Source organism: Vombatus ursinus, unplaced genomic scaffold (genome assembly GCF_900497805.2).
Source record: "Vombatus ursinus unplaced genomic scaffold, bare-nosed wombat genome assembly UNPS02009205.1, whole genome shotgun sequence".
Classification (NCBI taxonomy): domain Eukaryota; kingdom Metazoa; phylum Chordata; class Mammalia; order Diprotodontia; family Vombatidae; genus Vombatus; species Vombatus ursinus.
The window spans coordinates 23,013,428-23,041,258 of record NW_020948983.1 but is presented as its reverse complement, the minus strand read 5'-3'; the positions used below and the strand labels follow the sequence as shown (position 1 = coordinate 23,041,258).

The 27,831-nt window shown below is 38.6% G+C and overlaps 1 protein-coding gene across 4 annotated transcripts in view; it reads right to left on the bottom strand.

Moving 5' to 3' along the window:
* The window catches only part of ADAMTSL3 (ADAMTS like 3), a 578,319-nt gene that overhangs the window by 149,025 nt on the left and 401,463 nt on the right, over positions 1 to 27,831 (bottom strand). For all 4 annotated transcript variants that reach the window (XM_027851959.1, XM_027851956.1, XM_027851957.1 and 1 more), the window contains exons 13-15: positions 25,571 to 25,775; positions 23,693 to 23,840; positions 19,458 to 19,545 (exon numbers count right to left, since the gene is read on the bottom strand). In XM_027851959.1, the coding sequence (XP_027707760.1) occupies positions 19,458 to 19,545; positions 23,693 to 23,840; positions 25,571 to 25,775 (441 nt within the window). The remainder of the gene's footprint in view (positions 1 to 19,457; positions 19,546 to 23,692; positions 23,841 to 25,570; positions 25,776 to 27,831) is intronic.

Sequence of the window (27,831 nt, the reverse complement as noted above, 5' to 3'; positions counted from 1 at the left end):
TCTTTCTTGAGTTCCAGTGAATCATTGACATAGGCTGTTAAGAAGGGATAGGGGAACCTAAGGCTTATCCTAATAATTAGAGATAGCAGGGTACTCACCTGGAGGTCAATTAACTCTTCCGAACCACCAGGGGACACTTAAATTGTCTTCATGAGCCACCAACACCATCCCAATATCCAAATCTCATGTGCTCTGTTTCTGGATCTCATCTTTCTTAGAAACCATTTGATGTTCCCTCCTAACAGTTAACTCCTTCCTTGGCTTCAGTGACACTGCACTCTCTGAATTATTTTCCTATTTCTCAAAATGCTTCTTTGTCTCCACTGCTGGCCTTGCCTCCTCTTTTTTCAATGTTTAACAATTTACTAGGTATTTCACATATATCATCCTTATAGGATCATAGTTTTAGAGTTGGAGGGTATACCAGAAGTCTTCTAATACAAACACTCCATTTTACAAGTGAGGAAACTAAATTTGCCTCTTCTTTTCAAGGATTGCCCATGGCTCTGTTCTCAGCCTTCTTTCTTTTTCTCTTGGTAACCTCATTCCCTTATATGAACCACCTGTGTGCAAATGACTCCCAAATCTTGTCTGCAGCCCTAGCGTCTTCTGAGCTTCAAACCCATATACCCAACTGCCTGCAGTACCTCTCCATGTGGATGTCAGTATCATCACCTGAAACATAACACACCTGAAAGTGAGTGTATTATCTTACCCCATGTGCTTCTCTTTCCAATTTCATGATTTCTATTAGTGTCACTATCATCCACTCAACCTCCTATGCTCAAAACTTTAAGATTACCTTGGACAATTCCCTCATCTTCATCTCTCATATCCAGTTCTCAAATCTTACCAATTCTACTCCTGAAACATCTCTTGTGTTTATCATCTTCTCTGTTCCCATGGCCACTTGTGCAATAGCTTAACAACTCTTCCCATTTCTATTCTTTCCCCACTCCAATCCAGCCTTCATACCAATGCCAGACTAATCTTCCTTCTTTACCAATCTGGTCATATTGCTCTTCTGTTCACATCTTCTTTCCTGCCCAATAAATAAATTTAAAATTTTTTGCCTAGTGTTCAAGGCCCTCCACAATTCCACAGAATCATGGACTTAGAGATGGAAGAGAACTTAGAAGTCATCTAATTTAGCCTCCTCATTTTACAAGTAAGGAAACTGAGTCACAAAGAGATTAATTAATTTGCTTAGGATTACATTAATAGTTAAGTTTTGGAGGTACAATTTTAATACAGCTCTTACTGATTCCAAGTCTAGCACTTTAACTGCTACATGATACATACCACTCTATCTTTCCAACTTCATCTAATATCATTCCTCTGCTCCAACCAAACTGGACTTTTCCCCAAACATAGTCTGTGATTCTGTGTTTTTGCTTCTACTGTTTCCTGTGCCTAGAATATCTACCCTATCTCTTTTCACAACCTGAATTCCTAGCCATTCTTTAAAATCTAACTCAAATAATTCTTCCATAAAGTCTACCTTTATGCCTCCTGACAGTAACTCCCTTTCTTCTTGGACTTCACATAATATTTTTTTTTTCTGTACCACTCCAATACACTTCTTCTGAAATAATGTGCTACATATTTTTCTTGTTTTGTGTCTTATCTTTTCACTCAATTATAAGTTCTATGAAAGCGAATTTTATCTGAACTTTCTATCTCTCCCAGTGCCTCACACAGTGCTTTGCACACAGAAGGTTTTTAATAAATGTTTGTTGAATCTAATAAAAGATATCTACTAAGTAACTCAGCTGGTCACTTAATTATCTGTTAAGAGGTCCCAATTAAATTTGACAAACATTTTGCGAGTGCTTACTATGAGTTCAGTACTAGGCTAGATTCTGGGAATACGAAGGAAAAAAAACCAACGATGCCTGCTCTCAAGTTTATATGCTACTAGGGGGATAAGGTGGGTAGAATGAGGATACAACACACACATAAGTAAATAAAATAACGCAATTTAAAAGGGAAAGAAGTACTAGTAACTGAAGAATCAGGAAAGGTTTCATGGAGGGAGGTAGCACCTCAGCTGGGCTTGGGAGTAATTCTATAAGCCAGGAGTGAGAAGGGAGTGCATTTCAAAAATTTATACAAAAGCGTGAAGGTGGGAGATGGAATATCATGTATGGGGAGCAGCTATTTGGCTACTTTAACTGGAACAGAGTTTGCATGAAATGGAAAAGTATGAACTAATACTTGGAAAGGTAGGTAGGAGACTTTTATGCCAGGCTAAGTTTTATATTTTATCCTCTGATTAAGGAGGAAGCCATTGAAGATGTCTGAGTAGGAGTGCTGGGGTCAGATTTGTGTCTCAGAAATATCAGCTTGTCAACTGTGCAAAGGATAGGTCAGAAAGGAAAGCAACTAGAGACAGGGAGGTCAATTAGAGGCTACTTTGCAGTCCAGGTGAGATATGGTGAGTTTAACTACAGTAGAGGCTGAATGAATGTAGAGAAGAGAAAAGATGCAAGAGATGTCAGGACAGGAACTACAAGATTAGTATGGAGGTTGAAGGAAAGAGACAAGTTAAGGTTGCAAAATTGGTTGACTAGAAAGATGCCATCAGCTAAAATAGTGAAGTTTGGAGGAGGGACAGATTTGGGGAGAAATATGAGTTCTGTTTTAGATATGTTGAGAATAAGACACTTAGAAGACATATAGGTTGAGATGCCCAAAAGGCGAAATAGGGGACTAGAGTTCAAGAGATTAGGGATGGATATATAAACATGGGAGGGGTCTTCATAGCAATGATAAATGAACTCATGGTAGCAAACAAAACAGTAGAGAAACCAAGAGGGCTCAAGACAGCCTCTCCCAAAGTATTTCACTTTTATGATATGAGAGAGTATAGTGTGTATATGTGGCAGTCTCCCAAGAAAATTATATTACCCTTTTTTATGGGCAGAATCCATAAAAAGTCTTCCTTTCCATTCCCACTGCCACCCCACCACCACCCCTCTAGTTCAGGCCCTTACCAACTCTCACCTCAGTCTTATTATACTCAATTCAGTGGTCTTACCACCTCATCATACATTTCCTCTTTCCTTTCCTGTTCATGAGAACTGGCATCAGAGAAAGACAAAGATATTTTGGTGATGGATGTAAAATTCAAAAATAAGCTGGGAAAGGAATTTAGTGTGGAGCTCTAGCCATACCCACGAAAATAGGAACTAGAAAGGATTTACATCCCAGTATAACGGATAAGAAAAAAGGGAGGAATCATGAGCTAGGCAGAAAAAAAGCAAAGCAATATAATCTGCTCTGAACTAATGAAAGTTCCTAAAAACTTATTTCCTGATTATAATAATCAAAATTTGATAGCACTTTACCCCCACTATTCTTTATAAACTCCACTCAAACTGGTTTTCTTATGATGTCTCTAGCATGCTTTCCACTTTCCCAACTTGGCACTTTTAATGTAGTCATTCTGTTCACTGGAAAGACCTCTTACCTTATTTCTACCTTTCTAATCTGTAATACTAAACTAAAATTTTTTTTAAAAACTTGGAATGCAGTCTCAAGTAGCCAATGGGTATATTCTTCATAAGTATGAGGAACAATGGTTATAACTATTAAATGGTGTTTTAGCATACATTGGATTTCTGGTTTCTGAGCTGTTTTTCTGCCTTATTCAGCTCAGGCTGCTCCATACTGGAATGTTTAATTGAGTTTCTATCCATTTCAACTCCAATGATATCCTTCAAATGCCATCAAGGTCTTCGCTGGTAACAATCATAGCCCTCAGTTACACATAGCCTTTTGTTTTGCACCTCTTTGATATAATTTATGAGGTCATACTGAATATTAGGAATAATTATTTTCAGGTCTTATCACTCTGTTAGACTCTATGCTCCTCAAGCACAGGGACAATTTAAATTCTGTTAACTCCTGAATATCTAGTAGATCACTCCACACATACTGTGGAAGAAGGTTCTTAATATTTGCTCTTGTTCAACAATGAATAATTATGAAGATAGATGGACCATACCAGAATTTCAAATATTATTACAAAATAATTTTATCATGAAGAAAAAACTCAAGATGCCAATGTTAGAGGTATCCCTCAAGGAGGTCAAAGACAAAAAAGGTTCCCTACATAACAAAATATGCATAGCAACATATATTGTGGTAGCAAAGGACTGGAAACAATGGAGATGTCCATTCACTGGGAAATGGTTAAGCTAACTATGGTACATAATGGAATGGAATATGACATAAGAAATGTTGAAGAGTATAGAGAGGTATAGAAAGACTTACATGAATTGAGGAAGAGTGAAGTAATGAGAACCAGGAAAACAATGTATACAATGTCAACAATATAAATGGAAACAAACAAAAACAACCTATGATGACCAAGTATAGCTCCAGAAAAAAGATGAGAAAACACTTTCCTCTCTTCTTTACACGGGTGGGTGACTATGAGTGTGGAATATTATATACACTGTTAGAGTGAGTGGAGGTGCTGATTGGCTTTGCTGAACTTTTTTTAAAAAAATTATTTATTACAAGTATATTTAGTAATGAAGGCTATCTAAAAATGTATTAATACAGTTTCTTAAAAGGAAAAATAAGGAAAGACCAACTGTAAAGTGAAGAGAAGTTGGGATCCAAGAGGTTAAACAAGGCTAGTAATGAGGAGGCCATGGTGACTAGGTGACTGCTAGGGTCAGCAGACAAGTGAGGCTGTTATCACTCCTGAAGGCTGAGGACTAAAAACTGTGGAAAACTCAGAAAGAGGTGAGGAGTATGAGTTTAAACAAGGGTCAAGTGAAGCAGAATGTAGCAGTCAGCCCATTTTCAGGAAGCCAACAGATCAGGTCAGAGGAAGAATGAGGATGCCAAAGCGGAGAACTGAGGTATGAAACAGGAAGTCAGGATGAACATGGGTCATAAAGATGATGGACCAAGATGGAACAGGGGGTCAGAATACTGCCTAGGGAATCCTATGAAGCAACTAACTCTCATGGTGGGCTGTGTGAAGAGAGATGGATTTTTGATGTCCCCAAAGGGGTCTCTTGGCCTCCCCAGCTCTGGCACTAAAAGAAGCCCACCAGGGCCAGGTTCTCATGTGGGTTCTGAAGAGACCACCAGCTTTGCATTTTACCAACAGAAAATAGCACGGAACTGTAGTAAAATCAGAAACGGATGTATTAAATGGAACAGGAAAGAATAATCCAAGAGTTTGTGGAGCGTTAGAATCAGTCAGTGTTGGTCAGGAGACTGATTTGAACTCTGGCTCTGACTTTTATTATCTGTATAGTCATGGGTAACTTACTCTGAAACTCAGTTTTTTCTTCTTCTGCAAAATAAGTGAGATTACTTTCCACTACCTATCTCACAACATTTTCAGAAAGAAAGACCTTTGTAAACTGTAAAATGCAAGATTGAATATAATTTTTCATTGTTATATGGTTCTCGAGAAAACTGGTCAGAAACACCCTAGTTACAAACCCCTGAAATATCATACTTCAACTTGGTTTTAACAAATTAAATGTCCATAAATGGAAAAGGCTTGTGTCAGCTGGAAAAAACATACCAAGCATTCTAAATTCATATAATTTCTTTGGCCTTTTGATGAAAAAATTAAAAGGAAAAGGTAAGGAGAAAGGGGAAGATGGCAATGGTGATGTAAAACCTTGCTGAAGTCTTGAGAATCCCAGAGAAACTCAGATGGCTCCAGGGAGGAACTTTTAAAATGATGATGCGTATCAACTGTCATCACATTCCACAACTGAAAACTCAAAAGGCCAAACCTACATTTTTCTTGGCTTAGCTTGACAAGCTGTAATTTTTTATTTTCCTAATAAAAAAAATGTCTTTTGAACATTCACCCTCTATGTAAATTCAGAACCCCAGCCACGGCAGACCACAGAGGCTGAAATATTTATCTTCCACAAACTGGTTTGGCATGCTTGTGTTTAGGGGTTTTGAAACACAGCTACATTTATTCCCTTATTCATTATCAACTAACATGCAGCTCAGAGCCACAGAAGACAGTTGTAATAAAAGGATGAACTAGAAGCTGAGATATGTTGTGGTTTTGTTTGGAAAACTAGGAAATGAATAAAGTCAAACGCTGTGGCAGCCTACCAAGGAACTGTAAACCCCACACTAACCAGAAGTGGGCCAGGGACTGTTAGGCAATGTGAATTACAAAAGGAAAATCAAATATATGCCAGGATAGGAGAGAGGCTACATTTGTGGGAGAGGAACAGTTTCCTACTATACATGCTTGATCATCCTCTGAGTTCTCCTGTCTCCTTACCCAAAGATGATTATGATAAAGAAAAAAGATAGCATGTGTATATGTACATATTCACATACACACATACACATATGTATATATATGTATATTTGGGGCATCTAGGTGATGCAGTGAATAGAGCGCTGAGCCTGGAGTCAGGAGGACCTGAGTTCAAATCTGGCCTCAGACATTCACTAGTTCCATACCCTAGGCAAAAGTCATTTAACCCTATTTGCCTCAGTTTTCTCACCTATAAAATAAGCCGGAGAAGGAAATGGCAAACCACTCCAGCATCTTTTTTTTTTCTTTTTGGTAAGGCAATTGGGGTTAAGTGACTTGCCCAGGGTCACACAGCTAGTAAGTGTCAAACCACTCCAGTATCTTTGCCAAGAAAACCCCAAATGGGGTCATGAAGAGTTGGGCATGACTAATCAACTAAAACAACTATATACATATACATACATATATGTATATATTATTTAACTTCAAAGTTTACAAAGTATTTTGCATATATTATCTCATTTGAATCTCATAACAACCCTATGAGGTAGGTGCTATTATTATCCCCTTTGGAGAGATGAGGAAACTGAGACACAGACAGGCAAACTTCCTTGTCTAGAGTCAAAAAGCTAGTCAGTTTCAGGTTTCCTAACTCCAAGTCCAGCACTCCATCCACCATGCCATCTAGCTGCCTCAGATGGAGGAGTATAGCTTTTTCCTTCTTATGACTAGAGGTAGCAGGGTCATTAGATTTGAAAGATGAGGAAGTCTCAGAGTTCATCTAGTCCAACTGCCTTGTTTCACAGATGAAGGAACCTTGGAAAGGTTAAGTAGTTTGACCAAAGCCACATATATAATCAATTGCAGAAGAGTTATTTCAACCCAGATTTGCCCTATCCAGTGTTTTTCCCACTATATTAACATGGTTTTCTAGCAAAGGTGCTGAGTCCTTAAAGTACCAAAGAGAATGGCTGCTCTGCTTGCTTATATGCATAAGAGGAGAAGGGAAAAAAAGGCAAGAAAGTTTAGGTGACTTTTAACAGAAAAATCTCAAGAAGTAAAGCAGTACCTGAGGGCACAGAAACCTCAACCAGACCTGAATTTTATTACTTATGTACTCTTCAGAGTGGGAAGGACCTGAGAGCTTGAGGTCTTCAAGCTCAACTCTTTAATTTTTCAGATGCACAGACTGAGGCCAGGGAAGAGAGAATGACTTGCCTATGGTCACACAGCTAGTCTGGAGTAGGGCTGGGTCTGCTTTAGAATCTAGGTCCTGATGCAATTTAGAGATCTTTTTACTGCCTAACAATGAAAAGAAATGATGTCTATAAAAGTGTTTTGGCTCTCCTAAGGAGTCATAGAAATAAATGTTTATGGAGCCAACTTGGTACAGGAGAAAGAGCCTCAAACTTGGGAGTCAGAAGGCCTACCTTTGAGTCCCACCAAAGCACAATGCTTTGTACACATTAAGGGCTTAATAAATGATTCATTCATTCAGTCAGTCCTATTACCACCGTTTACCAGCCGTGAGAGAGTGGCCAAGTCATTTAACCCCTAAAGATTTCCTTCTCTGTAAAATGAGAAGAGAAACATTACAGCAGAGTGGACAGAGGATAAATCTGGCAATCAGAAAGACTTAGGTTCTAATCCTACCTTGGACACATAATAAATGGGCTACCCAAGGCTTAGCACAGTGCTTCACACATAGAATGCACTTATTAAATGCTAGTTGACTGACCCTGGACAAGTCACTAAATTTCTCCATCAGTCAGTCCTCTAATTAAAGGTTGAGGAAGTTTTCCCTCAAGGAGTTCTGTCTGCTAATAAAGTCACACATACAGACACCACACTCCTCAACTAAAATTAGTATTCAGATTCCAATTAGTATTCAGATTACAGACTTCATGGAGCTCATGGAATCAAATGAGTTACGTGTTCAAAAGTTCTTCTAAAAATTAAAGTCCTTCTCAGCAGTAGCAAAGAATTGGAAACAAAACAGATGCCCCAATCTGGGAAATGTATAAATGGACTGTGGTACATGAATGTAACAGAATATTACAATGCCATAAGAAATGATGAATATGATAAAAATAGAGAAGTATGAGAAGATACAATCAGATACAAAGGGAAGTAAGCAGAATCAGGAAGGTGATGTACACAATGGCTGTCAATCAAGTAAATTCCATTAACCAATATGTATTTATTAAATGCCTATTAAGAACCAGTCACTGTGTGAGGCACTGGCTATACAGGATAAAATAAAACGAAACCATCCAAATCTTCAAGGATTATAAAAACATAAATGCAAAGCAGAACAAAAAACTGAAACTGAATGCTGTGAAAAATTTTATGACTGAACTTTGCCCTAAAGAAGAGACATGACAAAGTATCCCCCCACCCATTTCTTTGCAGGGTTAGGGGATAGAGCTGTGGAATACTGCATGCTATGTCAGACCTTTTTAATGTATTTGTTAGTTTTTATGAATTGATTTTTTTTCTCTTTTTGTTCTTTATTATAAGAGATACTTATGTCAGTGGAAAGAATATATTGGGAAATATGGGTGATATAAAAACCATATATATCCATTAAATTAAATTAAAATTCTATACAAATGTAAGGGACTATTACAGAATTATTTTGAGTCACACAAAGATCTGACTAACTGTGAACTTACTGAGTAATTGGGACTTTCCTTGGATGGTGCGATATTCATTTTCTTGTCTTCAAGATGTGAAACTGGGCTATATTTTTGGTTTTTTTTAATTAAAAGGCAAGGGAGAGCAGCACAAAAGGATGGCATGAATGCCAGTTAGAGCCGTGCCATCTCACAAATGGGCATGGTCTGTTTTGGTAACACCTGATCTTTCTACACCGACATCCATCAGTCCAGTACTATAGGCTATTTCTCACAAGAGGGATAACGTTTGGATATACTCATCAGTCTGGTAGTTGCCTGTACAACTGTGTAACATCTGTGAGGCAGGACGTCTCCTGGATAAGTCAAGAGAGGTGTTATGCTTTTTAATAATTTTAACTTACTAATGCAGGAAGATTTATCTTCCTGAGTTCAAATCTGGCCTTGGGTACTCAGTACCTGTGTGACCATGGACAAATCACGTAAACCTGTTTGCCTCAATTTCCTCATCTGTAAAATTAGCTAGAGAAGGAAATGGCAAACCACTCCAGTATTTTTGCCAAGAAAATCCTAAATACAGTCACAAAGAGTCAGACATGACTGAAATGACTCAACGACAACTAATACTTTTATGTCTAAACCAAGGATAATGAACAAGAAAAAAAATAAAATGCCTCAATGGAAGGCTCAGGAGAAGGACCCTTTAAGGGTAAATAACACTCAGAAAACTTCCTTACTTCAAAATGCACATGTTAAAAATGTTTGAAGAAAATAGTAATAAAAAGAAAGATGTGGGAGGTAGGAGCCAGTTGCAACATACAACTAATGAGGAACTTCCATGAACAGGAGTAATAGGTGTCATCAATAAATTATATGACAGGAAGGAAGATGGACTCGTCACATGGCAAGGGTGAAAGGTGACAGGTAGATTGCCAGCACTCTCCACTGATATGCTCTTGATGTCAAAAGAAATTGAGAAAGACCTCCAGCATACTGAGGGAATCCTTGTGACCAGCTAAAGGAGTGGACAAAAGTTACACAGGATGGGCAAGCCAAATCAATGAGATCCCAGATTCTCTTGAATATCTGCATATCCAATTATGGACTCCTAAGAGGCAGAAGGAACTTTAGAGGTAATCGATTACAACCTCCCATAAATCAGGAACAACACATCAGTGCTTTCAATGCAGCAGACCTCTCAATATGATGAAACATCTTGTTCCATAGTTGAACAGCAACATATGTTAGCAAGTTCTTTCTTATATTATTCTGAAATCTCTTTCCTCAGAAGTCTTGATCACATGTCTTAATGTTGCCCTCAAGAGCAAAAATCCTTTTTGTACTTGAAAGTCCTTCAAAGCATGTTTAATTCAGGAAAAATGCACATGGGGAAAAATATAGTACCCTAAAGACAGAGAAGAGCCTACTTATCAAAGTTAGAAGAACAGCTCATCTTCCATATGTGACAGAATCCAGATTAAAAATAATCATGACAGGTTGGAACCATGGGCAGAAATCAGTGAAATGAAACTGAACAGCAAAAAATGTAGGTTTTGTATTTAGATTTTTTTTAAAAAAAAATCAATTACATAAATACAAGATAGAGGAAACCTAGCTTGGCAGCTGATCATGTGGAAAAGACTTAGAAATTTTAGCTGACAACAAGCTAAACAGAAGCTGTCAGGGTGATGTGGCTGTTAAAAAAGCTAATCCAATTTTAGGATACATGAACAGCATTAATGTCTAGATACTTGAAGTAGTGATCCCACTGTACTTTATGTTGATGAGGCCACATCTAAAGAGCTATGTCCAATTTATCCATTTAAAACAGCCCCTGAGTAAACCATACTCACATCATTTAAAGAGGGACATGAGAACAGTTGGGAACTTTCCTAGCACATTCAATGATCCCAAGCAACAACTTGAAATTTTTAAAAACACTAATATGCTCCTGGCAGTGCCACATCATTAAACATAACAATTTCCAAATAATAAAAATTGTGGATGACCCAAAGGGGAATGAAATGGCATATGGGAGGATAAAGCTGGTTACAATATCGCCAATGATAACAGGAACATGAGAAGAGGCTAAGAGGTTCGATACTAGGAAAAATTTCCTAAAAATTAGAGTTATCCAAAAGTAGGACTGGCTGATTGGGAAGTGGGCTAACCCTCTCTAGAGCTGTTCCAATGAAGGTCTGATGAACACTTTTGGTGGATATTGGAGAGGGGATAATTGTACAGGTATAAGTTGTTCTAGGTGCCTTTGAGGTTACTTCTAACTCTGAGATTATGTGCTTCTGTGATGAAATAGCATAGGGATATATTATTCAGCATATGTATGATCAGAAGAGGAAGCAAGATGTCTTCAGTGAGAGCAAGGTATGACATACAGTCTATGTGCTACACTAGTAACCCTGCAAATGTTAGAAAGCATAAAGGAAGGCCTCTATTACATGGAATAGATTTTCTGTAAAGGATTTATAGGGGCAGCTGGGTGGTGTAGTGGATAGAGCACCAGACTTGGAGTCAGGAAGACTCATCTTCCTGAGTTCAAATCCAGCCTCAGACACTGACTAGCTATGTGACCCTGGGCAAGTCACTTAACTCTGTTTGCCTCAGTTTCCTCATCTGTAAAATGAGCTGGAGAAGGAAATGGCAAACCTCTCCAGAATCTCTGCAAGAAAACCCCAAATGGCATCACAAAGAGTTAGATATGACTGAAAATGACTAAACAACAACAAAAGAATTTATGAGAAGGTATGGACAAGAATCTCCAAGGAAAAGAAGGTGTGGATGGGTTGCAGTCTATACTGATGGAGCATAACAGCAATAATAGGGGCAGCTAGGTGGCACAGTGGATAGAGCACCAGCCCTGAAGTCAGAAGGACCTGAGTTCAAATCCGGCCTCAGACCAAACACTTCACACTTACTAGCTGTGTGACCCTGGGCAAGTCACTTAACCCCAACGGCCTACAAAAAAAATTATGATAGCAATAATAATAATAATAGCTAGCATTTCTATAGCCCTTTCAGTTTTGCAAAGCATTTTGTAAACATTTTATCCTTGCAACAACCTTGGGAAGTTGGTGTTATTACATCCCAACTTTATACATGAAGAAGACAAAGATTAAGTGACTTGCCCCGGGTTACACAGCTAGCAAGTGAAAGAAGGTGGATTTGAACTCAAATCTTTCTGACTCCAGGTCCAGTGCTGTATCTACTGTACCAGCTAACTGTGACTAACATAAAAAAGAAGCATTACAAAATTAGAGTTTACATCAGATTGCTGCAGTTCATTTCTCTATCCATGTAACTCTAGAACACCCCAAGATAAACTTTTCAATGTGGCTTCCTGTCTCCTTCATATAGAAATTGCTTTAACAATCTCTCTGAAAAGTGATTGGAGCTTCTGCTCCAATTCCTCCAGTGAGGGAAAACCTGCTCCCTCCCAGGGAAGTCCATTACACTTAGAGCTCCATGTTGGGAAGTTGGCTCTTAAATCAAGCACAAAGTCGTTGCAACATGGGAGAATCAGAGAAACTCAGAGGTGGAAAAGACCAGAGGACTATAGCTCTAAGAGTTGTAAGGAACCCCAGAAATCATTTAGTCCAACTTCTTGATGTTATAGATGAGGAAAGTGAAGCCCAGCGAGGGTGAGGACCTTAGGAGCTCTCTAGAGAGTTCAATTTGTTCCCTTTTACAATACACTCCCAAAGTGGTTATTCAGCCTAGGCTTAAAGATCTCCCAGGAGGGGAAATCTATATTCTTTTTTTTTTCATTAACTTTTTACTGAAATTTAAGCATTTCCTTCAAATTTTTTATGGTAATTTATTTATTTTTTTTTTTGTTTTCAACATTTACTTCCACAAGATTTTGAGTTCCAAATTTTTCACCCCATCCACACCAAGATGGCATGCATTCTAAATACCCCTTCCCCTAGTCTGCCTTCCCTTCTATCTCTCCCCCTCTTCTCTTACCCCCTTCCCCTTCAATTTTCCTGTAGGGCAGGATGGATTTCTGTACCCCATTTCCTGTATTTCTTATTTCCCAGTTGCATGTGAAAACATTGTTTTTAAACATGTGTTTTTAAAACTTTGGGTTCCAAATTTTCCCCCTTCCTCCCTCCCCACCCACCCTCATTGATAAGGCAAGCAACTAAATATAGGTTATATATGTGCAGTTATGCAAAACACTTTCATAGTAGACATGATATGAAAAACTAACTCTATTTCCCTTAATCCTATCCCACCCCCCCATTTATTCTATTCTTTCTTTTGACTCTGACCTTCCTCAGAAGTACTTGCTTCTGATTACCCCCTTTTCCAATCTGCCCTCCTCTCTATCATCCCCCTACTCTCTTGTCCCCTTCCCCCCCCCCATTCTCCTTGAGGGTAAGACAGATTTCCATACCCAATTGAGTGTGTATGTTATTCCCTCCTTAAGTCAAATTTTATGAGAATAAGATTCACTCATTCCATCTCACCTTCCCCCGTTTCCCCTCCACTGTAAAAGTCTTTTCTTCTCTGATTTTTTTTGTGAGATAATTTACCCCATTCTACCTCTCCCTTTCTCCTTCTCCCAGTATAATCCTCTCTCACCCCTTAATTTTATTCTCCAGATATGACCCCTTCATCTTCAACTCACCCTGTGCCCTCTATCTATCTATATCTATATATATGTACATATAATCTTTCCCCTCCAACTACCCTAACACTGACAAAGGTCTCATGAGTTACAAATATCATCTTTCCACGCAGGAATGTAAACAGTTCAACTGTAATAAGTCTCTTATGATTTTCTATTTCCTGTTTACCTCTTCATGTTCCACTTGAGTCTTGTATTTGAAAATCAAATTTTCTATTCAGCTCTGGTCTTTTCATCAAGAATGCCTGAAAGTCCTCTATTTCACTGAATGACCATTTTTTCCCCTGCAGGATTATACTCAGTTTTGCTGGGTAGGTGATTCTTGGTTGTAATCCTATCTCCTTTGCCCTCTGGAATATTATATTCCATGCCCTGCAGTCCCTTAGTGTAGAAGCAGCTAAATCTTGTGTTATCCTGATTGTGTTTCCACAATACTTGAATTGTTTCTTTCTGGCTGCTTGTAATATTTTCTTCTTGACCTGGGAACTCTGGAATTTGGCTACAATATTCCTAGGAGTTTTCCTTTGGGGATCTCTTTCAGGAGGTAATTGGTGGATTCTTTCAATTTCTATTTTGCCCTCTGGTTCTAAAATATCAGGGCAGTTTTCCTGGATAATTTCTTGAAAGATGATGTCTAGGCTCTTTTTTTGATCATGGCTTTCAGATAGTTCAATAATTTTTAAATTCTCTCTCCTGGATCTATTTTCCAGGTCAGTTGTTTTTCCAATGAGATATTTCACATTGTTTTCTAATTTTTCACTCTTTGGATTTGTTTTACAGTGTCTTGATTTCTCATAAAGTCACTAGCTTCCAATTACTCTATTCTAATTTTTAAGGAAGTATTTTCTTTAGTAATCTTTTGGACTTCCTTTTCCATTTGGCCAATTTTGTTTTTTAGGACATTCTTCTCCTCATTGGCTTTTTGGACCTCTTCTGCCATTTGGGTTAGGCTATTTTTAAAGCTGTTATTTTCTTCAGTATTTTTTTGGGTCTCCTTTAGCAAGCTGTTGACTTGTTTTTCATGATTTTCTTGCAAAACTCTGTTTTTCCTCTACTTCTCCTACTTGCTTCTCAAAATCCCTTTTGAGCTCTTCCAAGGCCTGGGACTGATTCATATTCTTCTTGGAGGCTTTGGATGTGGGAGCTTTGGCTTTGTTGTCACCAGAGTAAGATAATATAGTCTGACTCTTTTTGTGCTGCTTACTCATGATCCCGGCCAATTACTTGAGTTTTAAACTCTTTGTTAAGGTAAAAGTCTGCTTCCAATGTGGACAATGTACTGTCCCAAGTTTCGGGGGTTTATACAGCTGTTTTCAGAGACACTTCTAGGGATCTGAAAATTTTCAGTTCTTCCAAGATGGTACGATAAGGGGCGAGGTGTTTTCTCTCCACCACCACAAGAAGCTTCAACACACCAGCATTCCTCCTTGCCCCAGGACCACCCCTCAGAACTGTGACCCAGATCTACATACCAGTAAAGCAAGAGATTCCTGCCTAAGCACTGGCAAAGTGATCCTTGCAATCCGCCTCTGATCAGCCACTTGATTCCCCCTCAGTCTGTGGGCCGGAAGCTCAGGAAACAGCTGCGGCCCCCCGGGTGGCTGAGACCTAGCTCCTCTCACTGCAGTCACAGACTTTTCCCACTGACCTTCTAAGTTGTCTTTGGCCTTCGTGGGTTGAGAAGTCTGGAAACTGCCACAGCTGCCCGCGATTCAGCCCTCTGAGGCCTGCTCCAGGGTCACTACGGCCTGCGCGCCCACACCAAACTGTGCTCCTCTCCCCGGACAGTGTGATATATCTTTCAGATCAACCATCCAGGCTGTCTTTGGCTGGAAATTTGTTTCACTCTGTCTTTTTGTGGGTTCTGCTGCTTTAGAATTTGTTCAGAGCCATTTTTTATAGGTATTTGGAGGGGTTTGGGGGGAGAGCTCAAGCAAGTCACTGCTTTCCCTCCACCATCTTGGCTCCCAGAAATCTATTTTCTACCAATGAAGCCTAGCCTACTCTTGCAAAACTCTAATTGTCAGGAATTTTGTACTTACATCAAGTCTAACTACACCCCTTTGTAACTTCTACTCACTGCTTCTGGTTCTTCCCTCTGGGGCCTAACTGAACAAATGTCTTCCAATTAACAGTCCTTCAAACACTTGAATATAGTTCTCATACTCCGTTTTTTCTTAAAACTAACATCCTTAATTCCTTCAATCCCAATGGTGTATGATCCCAAAGTCGTTCCCTATCCTGGCTGCCCTACTCTCCATGCTCTAAAAGGTGACCTGTACACAGTTCTGCAGGTGTGTAAGAGAAAAGGCCTATGACTTTTCTGCTCTTGGGCAGTAGTACTCTCCCAATGTAGCCCAACATGGCGCTGGCTTGTTTAGCTGTCACGTTGCTCTGCTGGTTCATTTTGAGTGAACAAGCCCTCATCTTGTACTTTTGATGTTAATTTTTTGAATCCAAGTAAAAGACTTTACATTTATCCATCTAATTCAATTTGGCCTAACATCCTAGTCTGCCAAGATCTTTTATGCAACCCAGTTTGATCACCTGACATGTTAGCTATTGCTCCTACCTTTGGGTTATCTGAAAAATGTGATTAAGTATATGATTTATGCTTTTATTCAAACTTAATGATAAAAAATCTTAAACATGTAGCACAAGACTAAGTACATATCCTCATAACATCCCACTACAGTCCTTCCAAATAAGACATGGAATCATTAATGACTATTATTTTAAAGAGATTCTAAGACATTTATTAATATTCATTTTAGGTCTGTGATTCAACCAGTTATGAAAGCAACATATACTGTTGTCTAGCCCACATCTCCATTATTTCTACCCTTTTCTCCCAACTCTGTCCTCTAAAACTAATAGAACAAATCTAATTCCTTCTCCTTCCACACGACATTCCTCTGAAATACCTGAAGGTAAATGATCATGTCCTTGAACCCCTAATCCTCTTATCCAGGGTAAACATCTCTAGTTCCTTCAGTTGATTATTGTGTGGTCTATTTCCTTCAATGTGATATAAAATGCTGCTCACAATTGATGTGGATGAACCAGGAAAAAGGGCAGTAGGATCATCTATCACCTTCCTTGTTCTGGATGCTGTCTTATTTAATGTAGATTAGGACTGGATTAGTTTTTTTTTTTAATCTCTCATGTCACACTGTTAATTTATACTGAGCATGTAATCCACAGGATTTCCCAAAGATTTTTTCACATAAGTGATTTTCCCTAAGAAGACAGAATTTTAAGCATTGTTTCACTTGTAGAGAAATCAAGATACGGTTTGTGTCTGTATAACACAGAATATTTACCATTACTCATTTTTTTTTCTTAATATAGTAACAGTTTACATGTTAAATAGCTAATAGCTAGCATTTATATGGAGCTTTAAGGTTTGCAAAGCACTTTACATATATTTACTCATTTGATCCTCACAAACAACAATGTAAAACTGGTGCTATTACTATCTTCATTTTACAGATGAAGTAGCTGAGGCACAGAGAGACTGACTTGCCCAGGGTCATACAGATAGGGAGTATCTGAGGCATGATTTGAAATCAGGTCTTCCTGACTCCAATCTCTGTGCTCTACCTACTGTATCACCTAGTTGTCTATAATCATCACAGGTTTGATCTAACATGGTCATTAACATGGCAGCTAGGTGGTGCAGTAGAGAAAGCACTAGGCCTGCTTGAATTCAAATTTGATCTCACATGCTTACTAGCTAGGGGACTCTGGGTAAGTCACTTAAACTTCTGTCTGCCTCAGTTTCCTCCACTGTAAAATGGGGATAATAATAGCACCTACTTCCCAGGGTTGCTATATATGAGATGATATCTATAAAGTGCTTAGCATAGTACCTGGCATATAAAAGGCACTTAATAAATGCTTGTTTCCATCCTTCCTTCCTTCCATCTATCCATCTTAAGATCATTCTGATAAGTCAGTGGATTCATAATCACATTGGTATGAGTATTCCCTCTAGCAGGACTGATCATAATTCACCCATGTCTTCTCAACTTTGCCTTTTCTGATCAGCATCTTTCTAGAAATCTTCTCTTAAGGTTCTACTTAAAACACTGGAGGCCTTCCTCTGGTTCTTTTAATATTTTGGGGATAGCAGTACAACATTTAGGCTGTATTGTTATCTCCATCCTTTTCTGGTCTTTTACTTCTTCTCACATATAAATTATCAACAATTATGCTATAGCTTATTTATGTCTACCATATGTATTGACATTCCTCTTTGAATAACCTGTACAAATAATTCTTCTGATAGCTTAATATTCCAAGATTTACAGCCACATATTCTCACTGACAGATTTTATTTTGGATTTTTTTTTAACTAGGCAATGGGGTTAAGTGACTTGCCCAGGGTCACAGAGTTAGTAAGTGTCAAGTGTCTGAGGTCAGATTTGAACTCAGGTCCTCCTGACTACAGGGCCGGTGCTCTATCCACTGCACCACCGTTAGCTGCCCCGTTAGAATTTTTTTCTTGAAGGGACAAGGGAAGAGGTGTTGGTGAGGGTAGGTCTAGACCTGTGTTTTCACTGGTGTAGGGAATTCCTGTTGAGGAAACTCCTTCTACCAATAAATCAATCAATCAATCAATATTTATTAAGCACCAACTATGTGCCCGGCACTGTGTTACAATCTGGGAATACAAAAGGAGGCAATTCAAATTGGCAACAAGGCTGTAGATTACAGTCTGAGAGTGTGTGAATCATTTAAAACTCTGTACACATAATCCATAAGAAATTAAAAGCTAACCTAATGGGTCACCCAATATAATAATATGTTTCTGGCAAGTATGGTTGTTTAGAACCCAAGATCTCTTTCTATGATAAGACATCAGAAAAAGATCCTTGTAAAAGTAGGTAATTTTTGAAAACCTTAAGTAAGTGTTCCTAACAACAATCACTAGGTGACCTCATCATTCATATCCCCCCCAAAAAGTGGTGATTTATCCCAACCCTTTGTTGTTTCTAAACTAGCTCTCTATCATGAAAAAATATCCCTCCCTCTCCAATTCCTTGGTGACTCATTTTTTCCCTTTTAAATAGACTTGTGTGTAAACTTTTTAAAAATCCACATGATTTACATATTTTTTTAGGTGGAAAGGAGAAGAATGGGTTTCCCTGTACTGCCCAGGCTAGAAGTTCAGCAGCTTCTTATGGACTCAATCTCACTGCTGACTGGTACAGAGGCCATTAGACATGGTCCATTTGCCCCTCCTTAGGGATGCTGGTGTTCCGCTACTCCGAGGGGCACACCATATTGGTGTTGGACTTGGTAGAGACACCTAATTGGCTTTAGTCCTCACTACAGTTTAGCATGACTGAGCTCAAACATTCCACTAGCCTTAGCCACCCCAACAGCAGCGGGTACAGCTCTGTGTCACCATGTCTGAACATAATTTTCTAATTTCTCTGTTTATGCACATACACACATATATCACTCAAAGTGCTCAGGTTCAAATCATTTCAGCTTTTAAAATATTTGAATTATATGGCCTGTGTGATGATCAGCCATTACTTTAGTTTAAAACAAAAGAACTGACTTTGGAATGATCAGTTTATTTAAGAAAAAATGAGACTGCCTGAGGCCAAGGAATGTATGAGATCTACAAAATGAACCCAGTTTCAACCATAACTTGCCATTTGGACTGCCCTAGGATAAACAAACTAGCCCTCTTCTGTGCTCCGCTAGACAGATGATACCCAAATGGCATGGCAAGGAGTTGTGAAAAGAGAAGGACTGACAACAGCTATGATATCTACTGAGTCTGAAAAGTTCAGATCACTCTTGCAAAAGATTCCCAAATGAGAAAAAAACTGATCAAGGCCTATTGAAGGGCTTGGTTCCCTTCTAGACTCATAAAAGATGATGAACTCACGTTGGTTCTTCTGATGCTGCTGTTCTGGTCTCTTCCAGTTCCTGGGCTTGTTTAAACCATGGTAATTTGGCTTCCACTGGATTTTTTTCTAGGATAGGAACAATGTTTGGTTATTGTTAATTCATTAAGGATTCATATTAAATATACACAAGTTTTCTATTAATTTTTTCACCAGAAAAGGTTAAGTGGTATAGACTCAAGTGGTTTCACTTAAACACAGCTCATCAAGTGGTTGCTGGAGTAAAAATTAGCTCCAATTCTATTCAGTTGTATTTTTTTTTAAACAACAAATTAGCAAAACAGGAAAGAAAAGTCTCTGGCCAGTGTTTAGCTATACTCCCTAAATTACTATAAAACATCTTCTAAAATGTGATATCAGCTCGTGGTATTGTTTCCAACATTTGCATTTTCAGTTAGTTATTCAGGATCATTTCCCCACTAAAGTCTGATGGGGCATTCACTGTGGTGTATGGAAGGCTCTGGATTCTCAAAGGCGATGCCAGAAGATTATATGCTTTGGCAAGTGCCACCAAGCTGGAAGATCTTTGAATACAGGCTCAGCAATGGACTTTGTGTCTGTCATCCAAGGACCAGTTTAGCTAAGTTTAGAAAGCAGGCTCATTTTCCTCACTAGAAGGTTGGCTCCTGAATGATGATTTTTTTTTAAACAATAGTAACTTACAAAGACCATCTTCTTAGACAGAGGTGTCATACTCACAGCCATGGCTGCGATCAGCCTGCAAAACTCCCAAATGCAGGGAGACATATTAAAATGCAATTGGGAAATGTTTAATGAAAAAAATGAGTAAAATTACAATAAAACATAGATAATGTTAATTTGTGGTTTTCTAAGTCAATATGTAGCCTGTAGAGATACATTTCTGCTTGAGTTTGATGCTGCTGTAATCTTACACACATGGGGTTTGTAATCTTGTATAACTGGTACCATGGAAAGATCACTGGCTCTGAGATCAAAGGACATAGGTTCAAATTGTACTTCTGATGCTTACTATGTGTGTGACTCTGGGCAAGTTATTTAACCTCTCAGTGCCCTAGGCAACTCTCTAAGACCCTAAGTTGCAACGAAGGTGCTGACTTGCATTTAGAGAGGGTGTTTCCTATATCAATGAGATCATAAAGTCTCTATATGGCCCATAATCATCAGGACAAATCAGATGGATGGTGGGGAAGTAGAAGAGGGGGGCACCAAGGAGCTTTGGGGAGCAAAAAGTAAGAAAGTAAGGAACTGTTAGGCATAGGCTTGAATAATGGCATTTAACTTTCTTCCAACATCCCTGACAGCTGATATCCATCAGCCCTCTGTAGTTGAGGTGGGCTTGAAGAAGAGATCCTTCCCAAGGATACAAGGGCAAGCAATTATCTTCTAGTTTCCCGCACCTTTGCAGTCTCTCCTCTGCTCTATCTCTGGGGGTTCTTTGACTCTTGTCTGGTAAATCAGTTCACACTCCTGGTCTAATCTTCTTGGCTTGACACGTAAGTATTCCCCAGCTGATGCTATGGACTGAATCCAGCAAAAGCTTCTCACTCAGATTTGATAATGCTCCACTCTGCTCCTTCTTGGTACTTATCACTGGCCCATTTCCTTATTAGTGAACTTCCTGGCAAGATCAGGACTTGGAGGAGCCTTGCCCCACATGAACCCTCTAGTCTAGCTGAGTGTGAGTCTCTCTCTCTCTCTCTCTCTCTCTCTCTCTCTCTCTCTCTCTCTCTCACATACACACACACACACACACACACACACACATCCCACTCAGCACAGTGCCTGGCATATAGCAGGTACTTAATAAATGCTACTTGATTGATTGCTATCAGCTTTCTTGTCTATAAAAAGAGGATCCCAACCTACTTTTCATGACTGTTATGAAAGGATTCAAAAAAATTAATAGTGAAAGCCTTTGAAACATAAAATATCATATCAACATAGGGAAGAAACATGTTAAAACACATTCTTTGCAACCTTTCTTACATAGGGAATAAAAAGAAACAAGATCATATGAGAATAGCTGTTAGAATCAAACAAATTGTCTAGAAAAGAGAAAGACCACACTTAACTGGATTTCTATAAACATTTTAAGGAAAGTGATGGCCAACAGGAAGTTGGGCTTGTTTTATGTTGCTCCAGAGAGTACAAGTAGGACTAATGTAGAGGTGTGTTTTTAGTACTCAAAGTAATAATTACAAAGGATCAGTGATTCTGAGCTAGAAAGGCCTTCAAGTTCATTTGAGCCAACACCCTCATTTTACAGATGACAAAACTGAGGCCCAAAGATGTTGAGTAATTTGCCCAATGTCACAGAGATAGTTAACTGCAATGATTACACTTGGGTCCTCTGACTCTGAATCCAGGATTCCCCCTACTCCCCCAGAACAGAACCTTCTATGGGACTCAGTTCCCTATCATTAAAAATACTACTAAGTTGATGCCTCTAAAGTATAGTTCTGACCATGCTACTCCCTTTCTCAAAAACTTTCAGTAGTTTCTAATTAACTATAAGAGAAATTACAGAATCCTCAGGATGGTATTGAAAACCCTCCACAATCTGATTCCCACCTACTTTTTTAGTCTTATTTTGTATTACTTTCCTATTGGTATTCTCTTTTCTGGTCACAGCAAATGAATGTATTTGGACTGAATGGCAACTAAGATACCATTCAATGTCAAGTTTTTAAAAATTTGTTTAATTATTACAAATATCCCAAGAAAGGAGTTCGTTATATGCTTCTTTTTCATCGTCTACAGTATATACTACAGAATCAAAGAATACAAAATAAAAGAATCAGTATATAAAAATGTACTCCTCTTATTAAAATGAACTCATTTTTCCTAAATGAGTCAATCATATGTGTGTATATGTATTTCAAGACTGCATCTCAGTTGACATTGCTATTACATTAATTTTAGTGTATTAAAAATACTACAGCTGTGAGAACTTGGATTCTCCAATACAGAAGTTGGTAAATACTGATGAATTCTCACTGAGTGATAAAATCAAAATCTAATTTGAACTAGCCCAACAAGCATTTACAGAGTGCTTACTCTGTGTGAGGCACTGTGCTAAGTACAGAGGATATAAAGACAAAATAAAAAACAGGTCCTGTCTACAAGATTATGTTCTAATGAGGGACACAATATGTAGGCTTGTAAAACTATGTATGATTGATGGAAAGCTTCTTGGAGGAGGCAGACCATGAGCTGAGCCTTGACAGAAGCTAAAGATTCTAAGGGGCTGAGGTGAGGATGTAGTGCATTCCAGACATGCAGGAAGGCACTGAGGCCAGGGATGAAATGTTATGTTCAATGAACAACAAACTGGCAACTTTGGCTAGGATTTTTGTATGTGAAAAAGAACAGTTTCAATTCAGCCTGGAAGTGGAGGCTGGATCAAATTGAAAAGGGTTTTAAATGTCAAGTTGAGCAGTATATAACATGTCCTAGAGGTAATAAGGAGCAATTAAAAACTCCTGAGCAGGAGAATCATATGGCCAGACTTGTGCTTTTAGGAAGATCATTCTGGTAGTTATGCAAGACAGATCAGAGGGAGGAAAAAGAGACTGGAAGCCAGGAGCCCAATGAGAAGGCTGCTGCAATAGTCCAGGCAAGAGTGAGGAAGTCTTAAACTAGCACAGCAGCCATGTCAATGGAGAAAAAGGAAAAGTCATATGGTAAACTATGGAGGAAGAATATGTAAGAGTTAGCAACTGACTGAATATGGGAGAAGAAAGTGTCCAGGATGATCGAGAGATTGTGAACCTAAGTAAGTAGAAGGACCGCAGGACCATCAACAGAAATAGGCGACCTAGGAAGAAGAGAGCATTTGCAGGGAAAGAAGAATCCTGTTTTGGCCGTACGGACTGTGAGATGTCTGTGAAGCATCCATTTGAAGATGTCAAATAGGCATGTGAAGACATAGAACTGGGGCTCAAGAGAGAGATTTGGAGTGGAAACAGAGATCTGGGAGCCATCTACATAAGAGATTTATAATTGAACTCCTGGGAACTTATGAAATCAACAAGAGAAAGGAAATGGAGAAAAAAAATGGAAGAAGGTCCGGGACCGAATCTAGAGAAACATCTGTAGAAAGGGGACAAGGCATGGATGAATATCCAGCAAAGGACAGACTGGAAGTGAACCCAGAGTATCTTCATACAGGACTTAATAAGTCTAGAGAATTACAAGCAAGAAGTATGAGAAAAAAGAAAAGAAAACAAATTACCTTTTGGTTTATAACATGGGACTGGGATGATGCATTCCTCTTTGATGTGTAGCTTGAGTTGCGGATTGCAGCCCCCAACATGCTGTCCATGATGGTTGATGCAAAGGACAACTCGATATCTCAACCCTCGACCACATGTCACTGTGCACTTCAAGAAAGAAAAGTTACACGAAAATATTAATTTGTAACTTATGAGAGAGAATTCATATCCCTTTAGGATATCCCTGGCTGTGGTTAATCTTTGTCTTTTGAGGGAGGATGTGATTTTCTTTTAAATAGCCAAAAGCCAATCGAGGATAACTGACAAATAGTTCAGTGATCACTGGCTATAATGATTTTGGATCAAAAACAAAATGTGTCTATGAAGTAATAAGTGTGACTGTCTTGTAAATTGGTTCTGAAGGTTAATTCTCAAGAGTAGTTTAAAAATATCTGGAGTAAGAACATCCACCATTAAAACAATTAACACCAAGCATATGCATGCACAGCTTCCAAGGTGTCTACTCTGAAGGACAACTGTCGCATTATTATGTAAGGTCTGATGTTTATTTAAAAATGAGTTTTAGAGTCATACCTTGAATTTAGTAAATCCTGTAGAATAATAATGATTAATATTATTGATCATTTACTAAAAAATAGCAAATCAAGATAGAAGGCAAGCCCTTATATTTTATAAAGAATTATGATGGTCAATACTTTTTTTGGTAAAAAAAAATCTGCCTGGATCAGAGTTAACCACTTTTAAAAATGATATGTATTATCTCATTCAAGACACTAAGATATTTAGTAAATTAATATAGTAATTCACTATACAAATACCTAATATAACACAATGAGATGTAGAACCTACATTCCATTATGTATTATACTATCAAAAATTAAATATAAAATTATTTAACAATTGTGAGATTAAGACTAAGGCCTATGGAACATTTTTAAAAATAATGTTCTTCAATTTCTGTTAATCCTAGTAGAGCTTCAATTTTCTGTGGACTCTCCAAAAATTCTGTCAGTGGATATATTAAATTCGTTTCAAAGAAGGATTTAATTAATTAAGCTATTTTGTTGACTCATAAGGTCATTTAGAGTCCAAACTTTTCATTTAATACAAAAGGAGAGTAAGACTGGGCTTGAGAGAGAGAGAGACTTGTTAAAAGTTACAAAACACAGAAAATGGAAGAATTGGAATATGAACCCAAATCCCTTGACTCTAAATACAGCATTCTGCGACTGCACCATCTATCCCAGATTCATTCTTTTCTGTTTATTCCCACTTCTTCCTCCATGGTTCAGGTTTTCAAGACCTCACACATGAAATATTGTAATAATTCATCTTGTACAGTGGTACTGGATTTATCTTATAGGAATATTACTTTTATATCTTCACTCCAATAACGGAGAACCTGTTATACCTTCCTGCTGAATATTCAAATATCTACAGTCTGGTTTCATCTTACTTGTCCAGTTTTATTGTCTATTATTTTACAATACATAATTCTCCTCTAGCCAATTTATTCTCTTTATTCTATCCCGAAAATGTCAGGCTTGTTCCCACAGTCACACTTCTGTGTATTCTATATCTTCTTCCAATAATACCCTCACCTTTCTAAATCCTTCCCAGGTACCAATGCACAGTCCTTGTTTCTTTATGCTTAAACTCTGGTCATTCCCAAATCCTATACATCACTTACTGTCTGCACCACCCACATTATGGCACTCAATAGCATCTTGGATTTCAGTTGTTTTTTGCCTCTTCAAGTGCATTTTAAGTTATGTGGGAGCAGTGGGCCATGGCTTGATGCTACTTTCATAGTCCCCATTTTATGGAGTCAAAAAAACTGGATAGTGAGAGGAAAGAGGAATGCCACTCAATCTTACCTGAGACCACTCCATGGCAATCCACTTGGGACAATCAAAGAGGTTGCAAGTTTGCATCACCTTGGGCTTGGGGGCATACATGCATTTCCATTCTTCTACTTGCAGTATTTCTCCATGCATGGACTCCTCTACACACACAAAGCTCCGCCTCTGGATCCCTCCACCACAGGACACCGAGCATGCTGTCCAAGGATTATGTTCCCAGCTCGGGAGCAAAAACAATTTAAAAAGAAGATGTTACTTTTTTTTTAAACATCTCAAGAGTGTAGTTTCAAACTTGAGGCCATCAAGACTAATATTAAGGATCAGAGAAACATATTCCAAGTGGGCCCTTCACTGATTCCCAAGCATATGATGAAATGGAAAGATACATAAATCAGCTTGCTAAAGCCTCTCAAGCCAACTTAGAATGACCATGAGACTGATCCAACTTGTTTCAAAACATGTTCTGGTTTTTAAGTAATAGGATATTCTTAAGACTCCAGGTGCATCTCCTGTAAGTGCTGCCTAACACATTCTAATCAACTCCAAGCATGTCTATAGTTAAATTAAAATTCTAGGTACAAGAATCATCTACCCACAAAAAGTACATCTTGTCTTTTTGCAGGCTCTTTGTTCAACATTTTTGTAGGAAAAAATAGAAAATTCAATGGATTTTATAGATCAAGGCATAGAAAACTTCAGTGGGTTTGCTAGGACACTAAGAAGTTAAGTGACTTGGCCAGGGTCAAAGAGTTAGTGTGCCTCAGAAGCAGGCCTTTCTCTGTCCCTAAGGCTTGCTGTCTATCCACTATAACACACTGCTTTTCTTGAATCCATATGTATGTAATACATACACACATAAATATAAACACAAACACACACATGTATTGACATATATATGCGTGTGTATGTATGTCTACTCCTTAAACATTTCTTCCTTTCCTTTCTTCTTTAAAGTCTTGCCCAACTATTCCAGGAAAATATTTCCCCTCCCATCCCCCTTCGTTGAATCTAGTTCTTGTTGTTATTATTGTTGTCAAATCATATCAGTCGTGTTCAACTTTTTGTGACCCCATTTGAGGTTTTCTTGGCAAAGATACTGGAGTGGTTTGCCATTCCCTTCTCCAGCTCATTTTACAGATGAGGAAACTGAAGCCAACAGAGTTAAGTGACTTGTCCAGGGCCATACAGCTAGCAAGTGTCTGAGGCCACATTTGAATTCAGGTCCTCCTGACTTCAGGGTCAGCACTCTATCCACTGTACCACCTAGATGTTTAATTGCATCTATAAGCCCCACCCCACCCCCCATCAGTGTCAATAAGTGTAATAGTATTAACGATGCACTAGTACCAATATTCATGAAAATGGCATCACTTTTAATGAAAATGAAAAAAAATTGAAAAGTCTTTATGGAACAGCTACTGTATTTGAAGTAGTGTACTAGTCATCCTCAGTAGACTCAAGTAATTATTCTTTCTCTCATACTCAGTTCTCATTCACTTAATGTATCTGTTTATTTTGCTTTGAAACAGAAACTGTGTTGCAAGTAGACACCTATTATAGGCTAGTTCTTTGACCCTAAAAGGGACCTTTTTATGGATGAGGAAAGTGAGGCCTAGCAGGTAGTGACTTATCTACGGTTAGTGGCACAGCTGAGATCTGAACCTAAGCCCCCCAATTTCATGAAGATCCATCTAGTTCTTTAAGTGGAATGCACATGATTCCTCTATCACAAAGCAATTACCTCATAATTCTTAGTTGCATAGTTTCAGTCTCAAAAGGAGATCGCAAATTCGATTTCAAAACTATCACTGAGATATGTTAGGATTTCATCTATGACGGAAATTTGGCTCTGGGAGAGCGTACTTCTTGGAAAGGTACAAAATAGGTTAAAGGGAAAGAGTAAAGAGGCAGAAAAGCATCAGATATTAAGATTATAACCTGCCTTTTGGACCCACCCACCCACAAAGCAAGGTAGAGGGGGCACCAGTGACCCAGCCTACCGAATGGGTGGTTTTCTTAAGATTTCCTAAGCTCTGGTGGTTTTGGACTTGGTCTAAGAAAAACTACCCAGAGAGTTCTATCTCTCCTTGCTACTCCAGGTCTGAAGTGGTGTGAGGACACTGTAAACGCTGGAGAGTCGGACCTAAGAGGGAATAGTCGAAGGACAACCAGGAGACGAATGGCACGCTGGTGGAGGCTGCCTGACTATATTGCTTCTCTCTTCTCCTTCAAACTTAAGATCTAGGGCACTCCAGGTAGTCTCTTCCAGGCAAAAT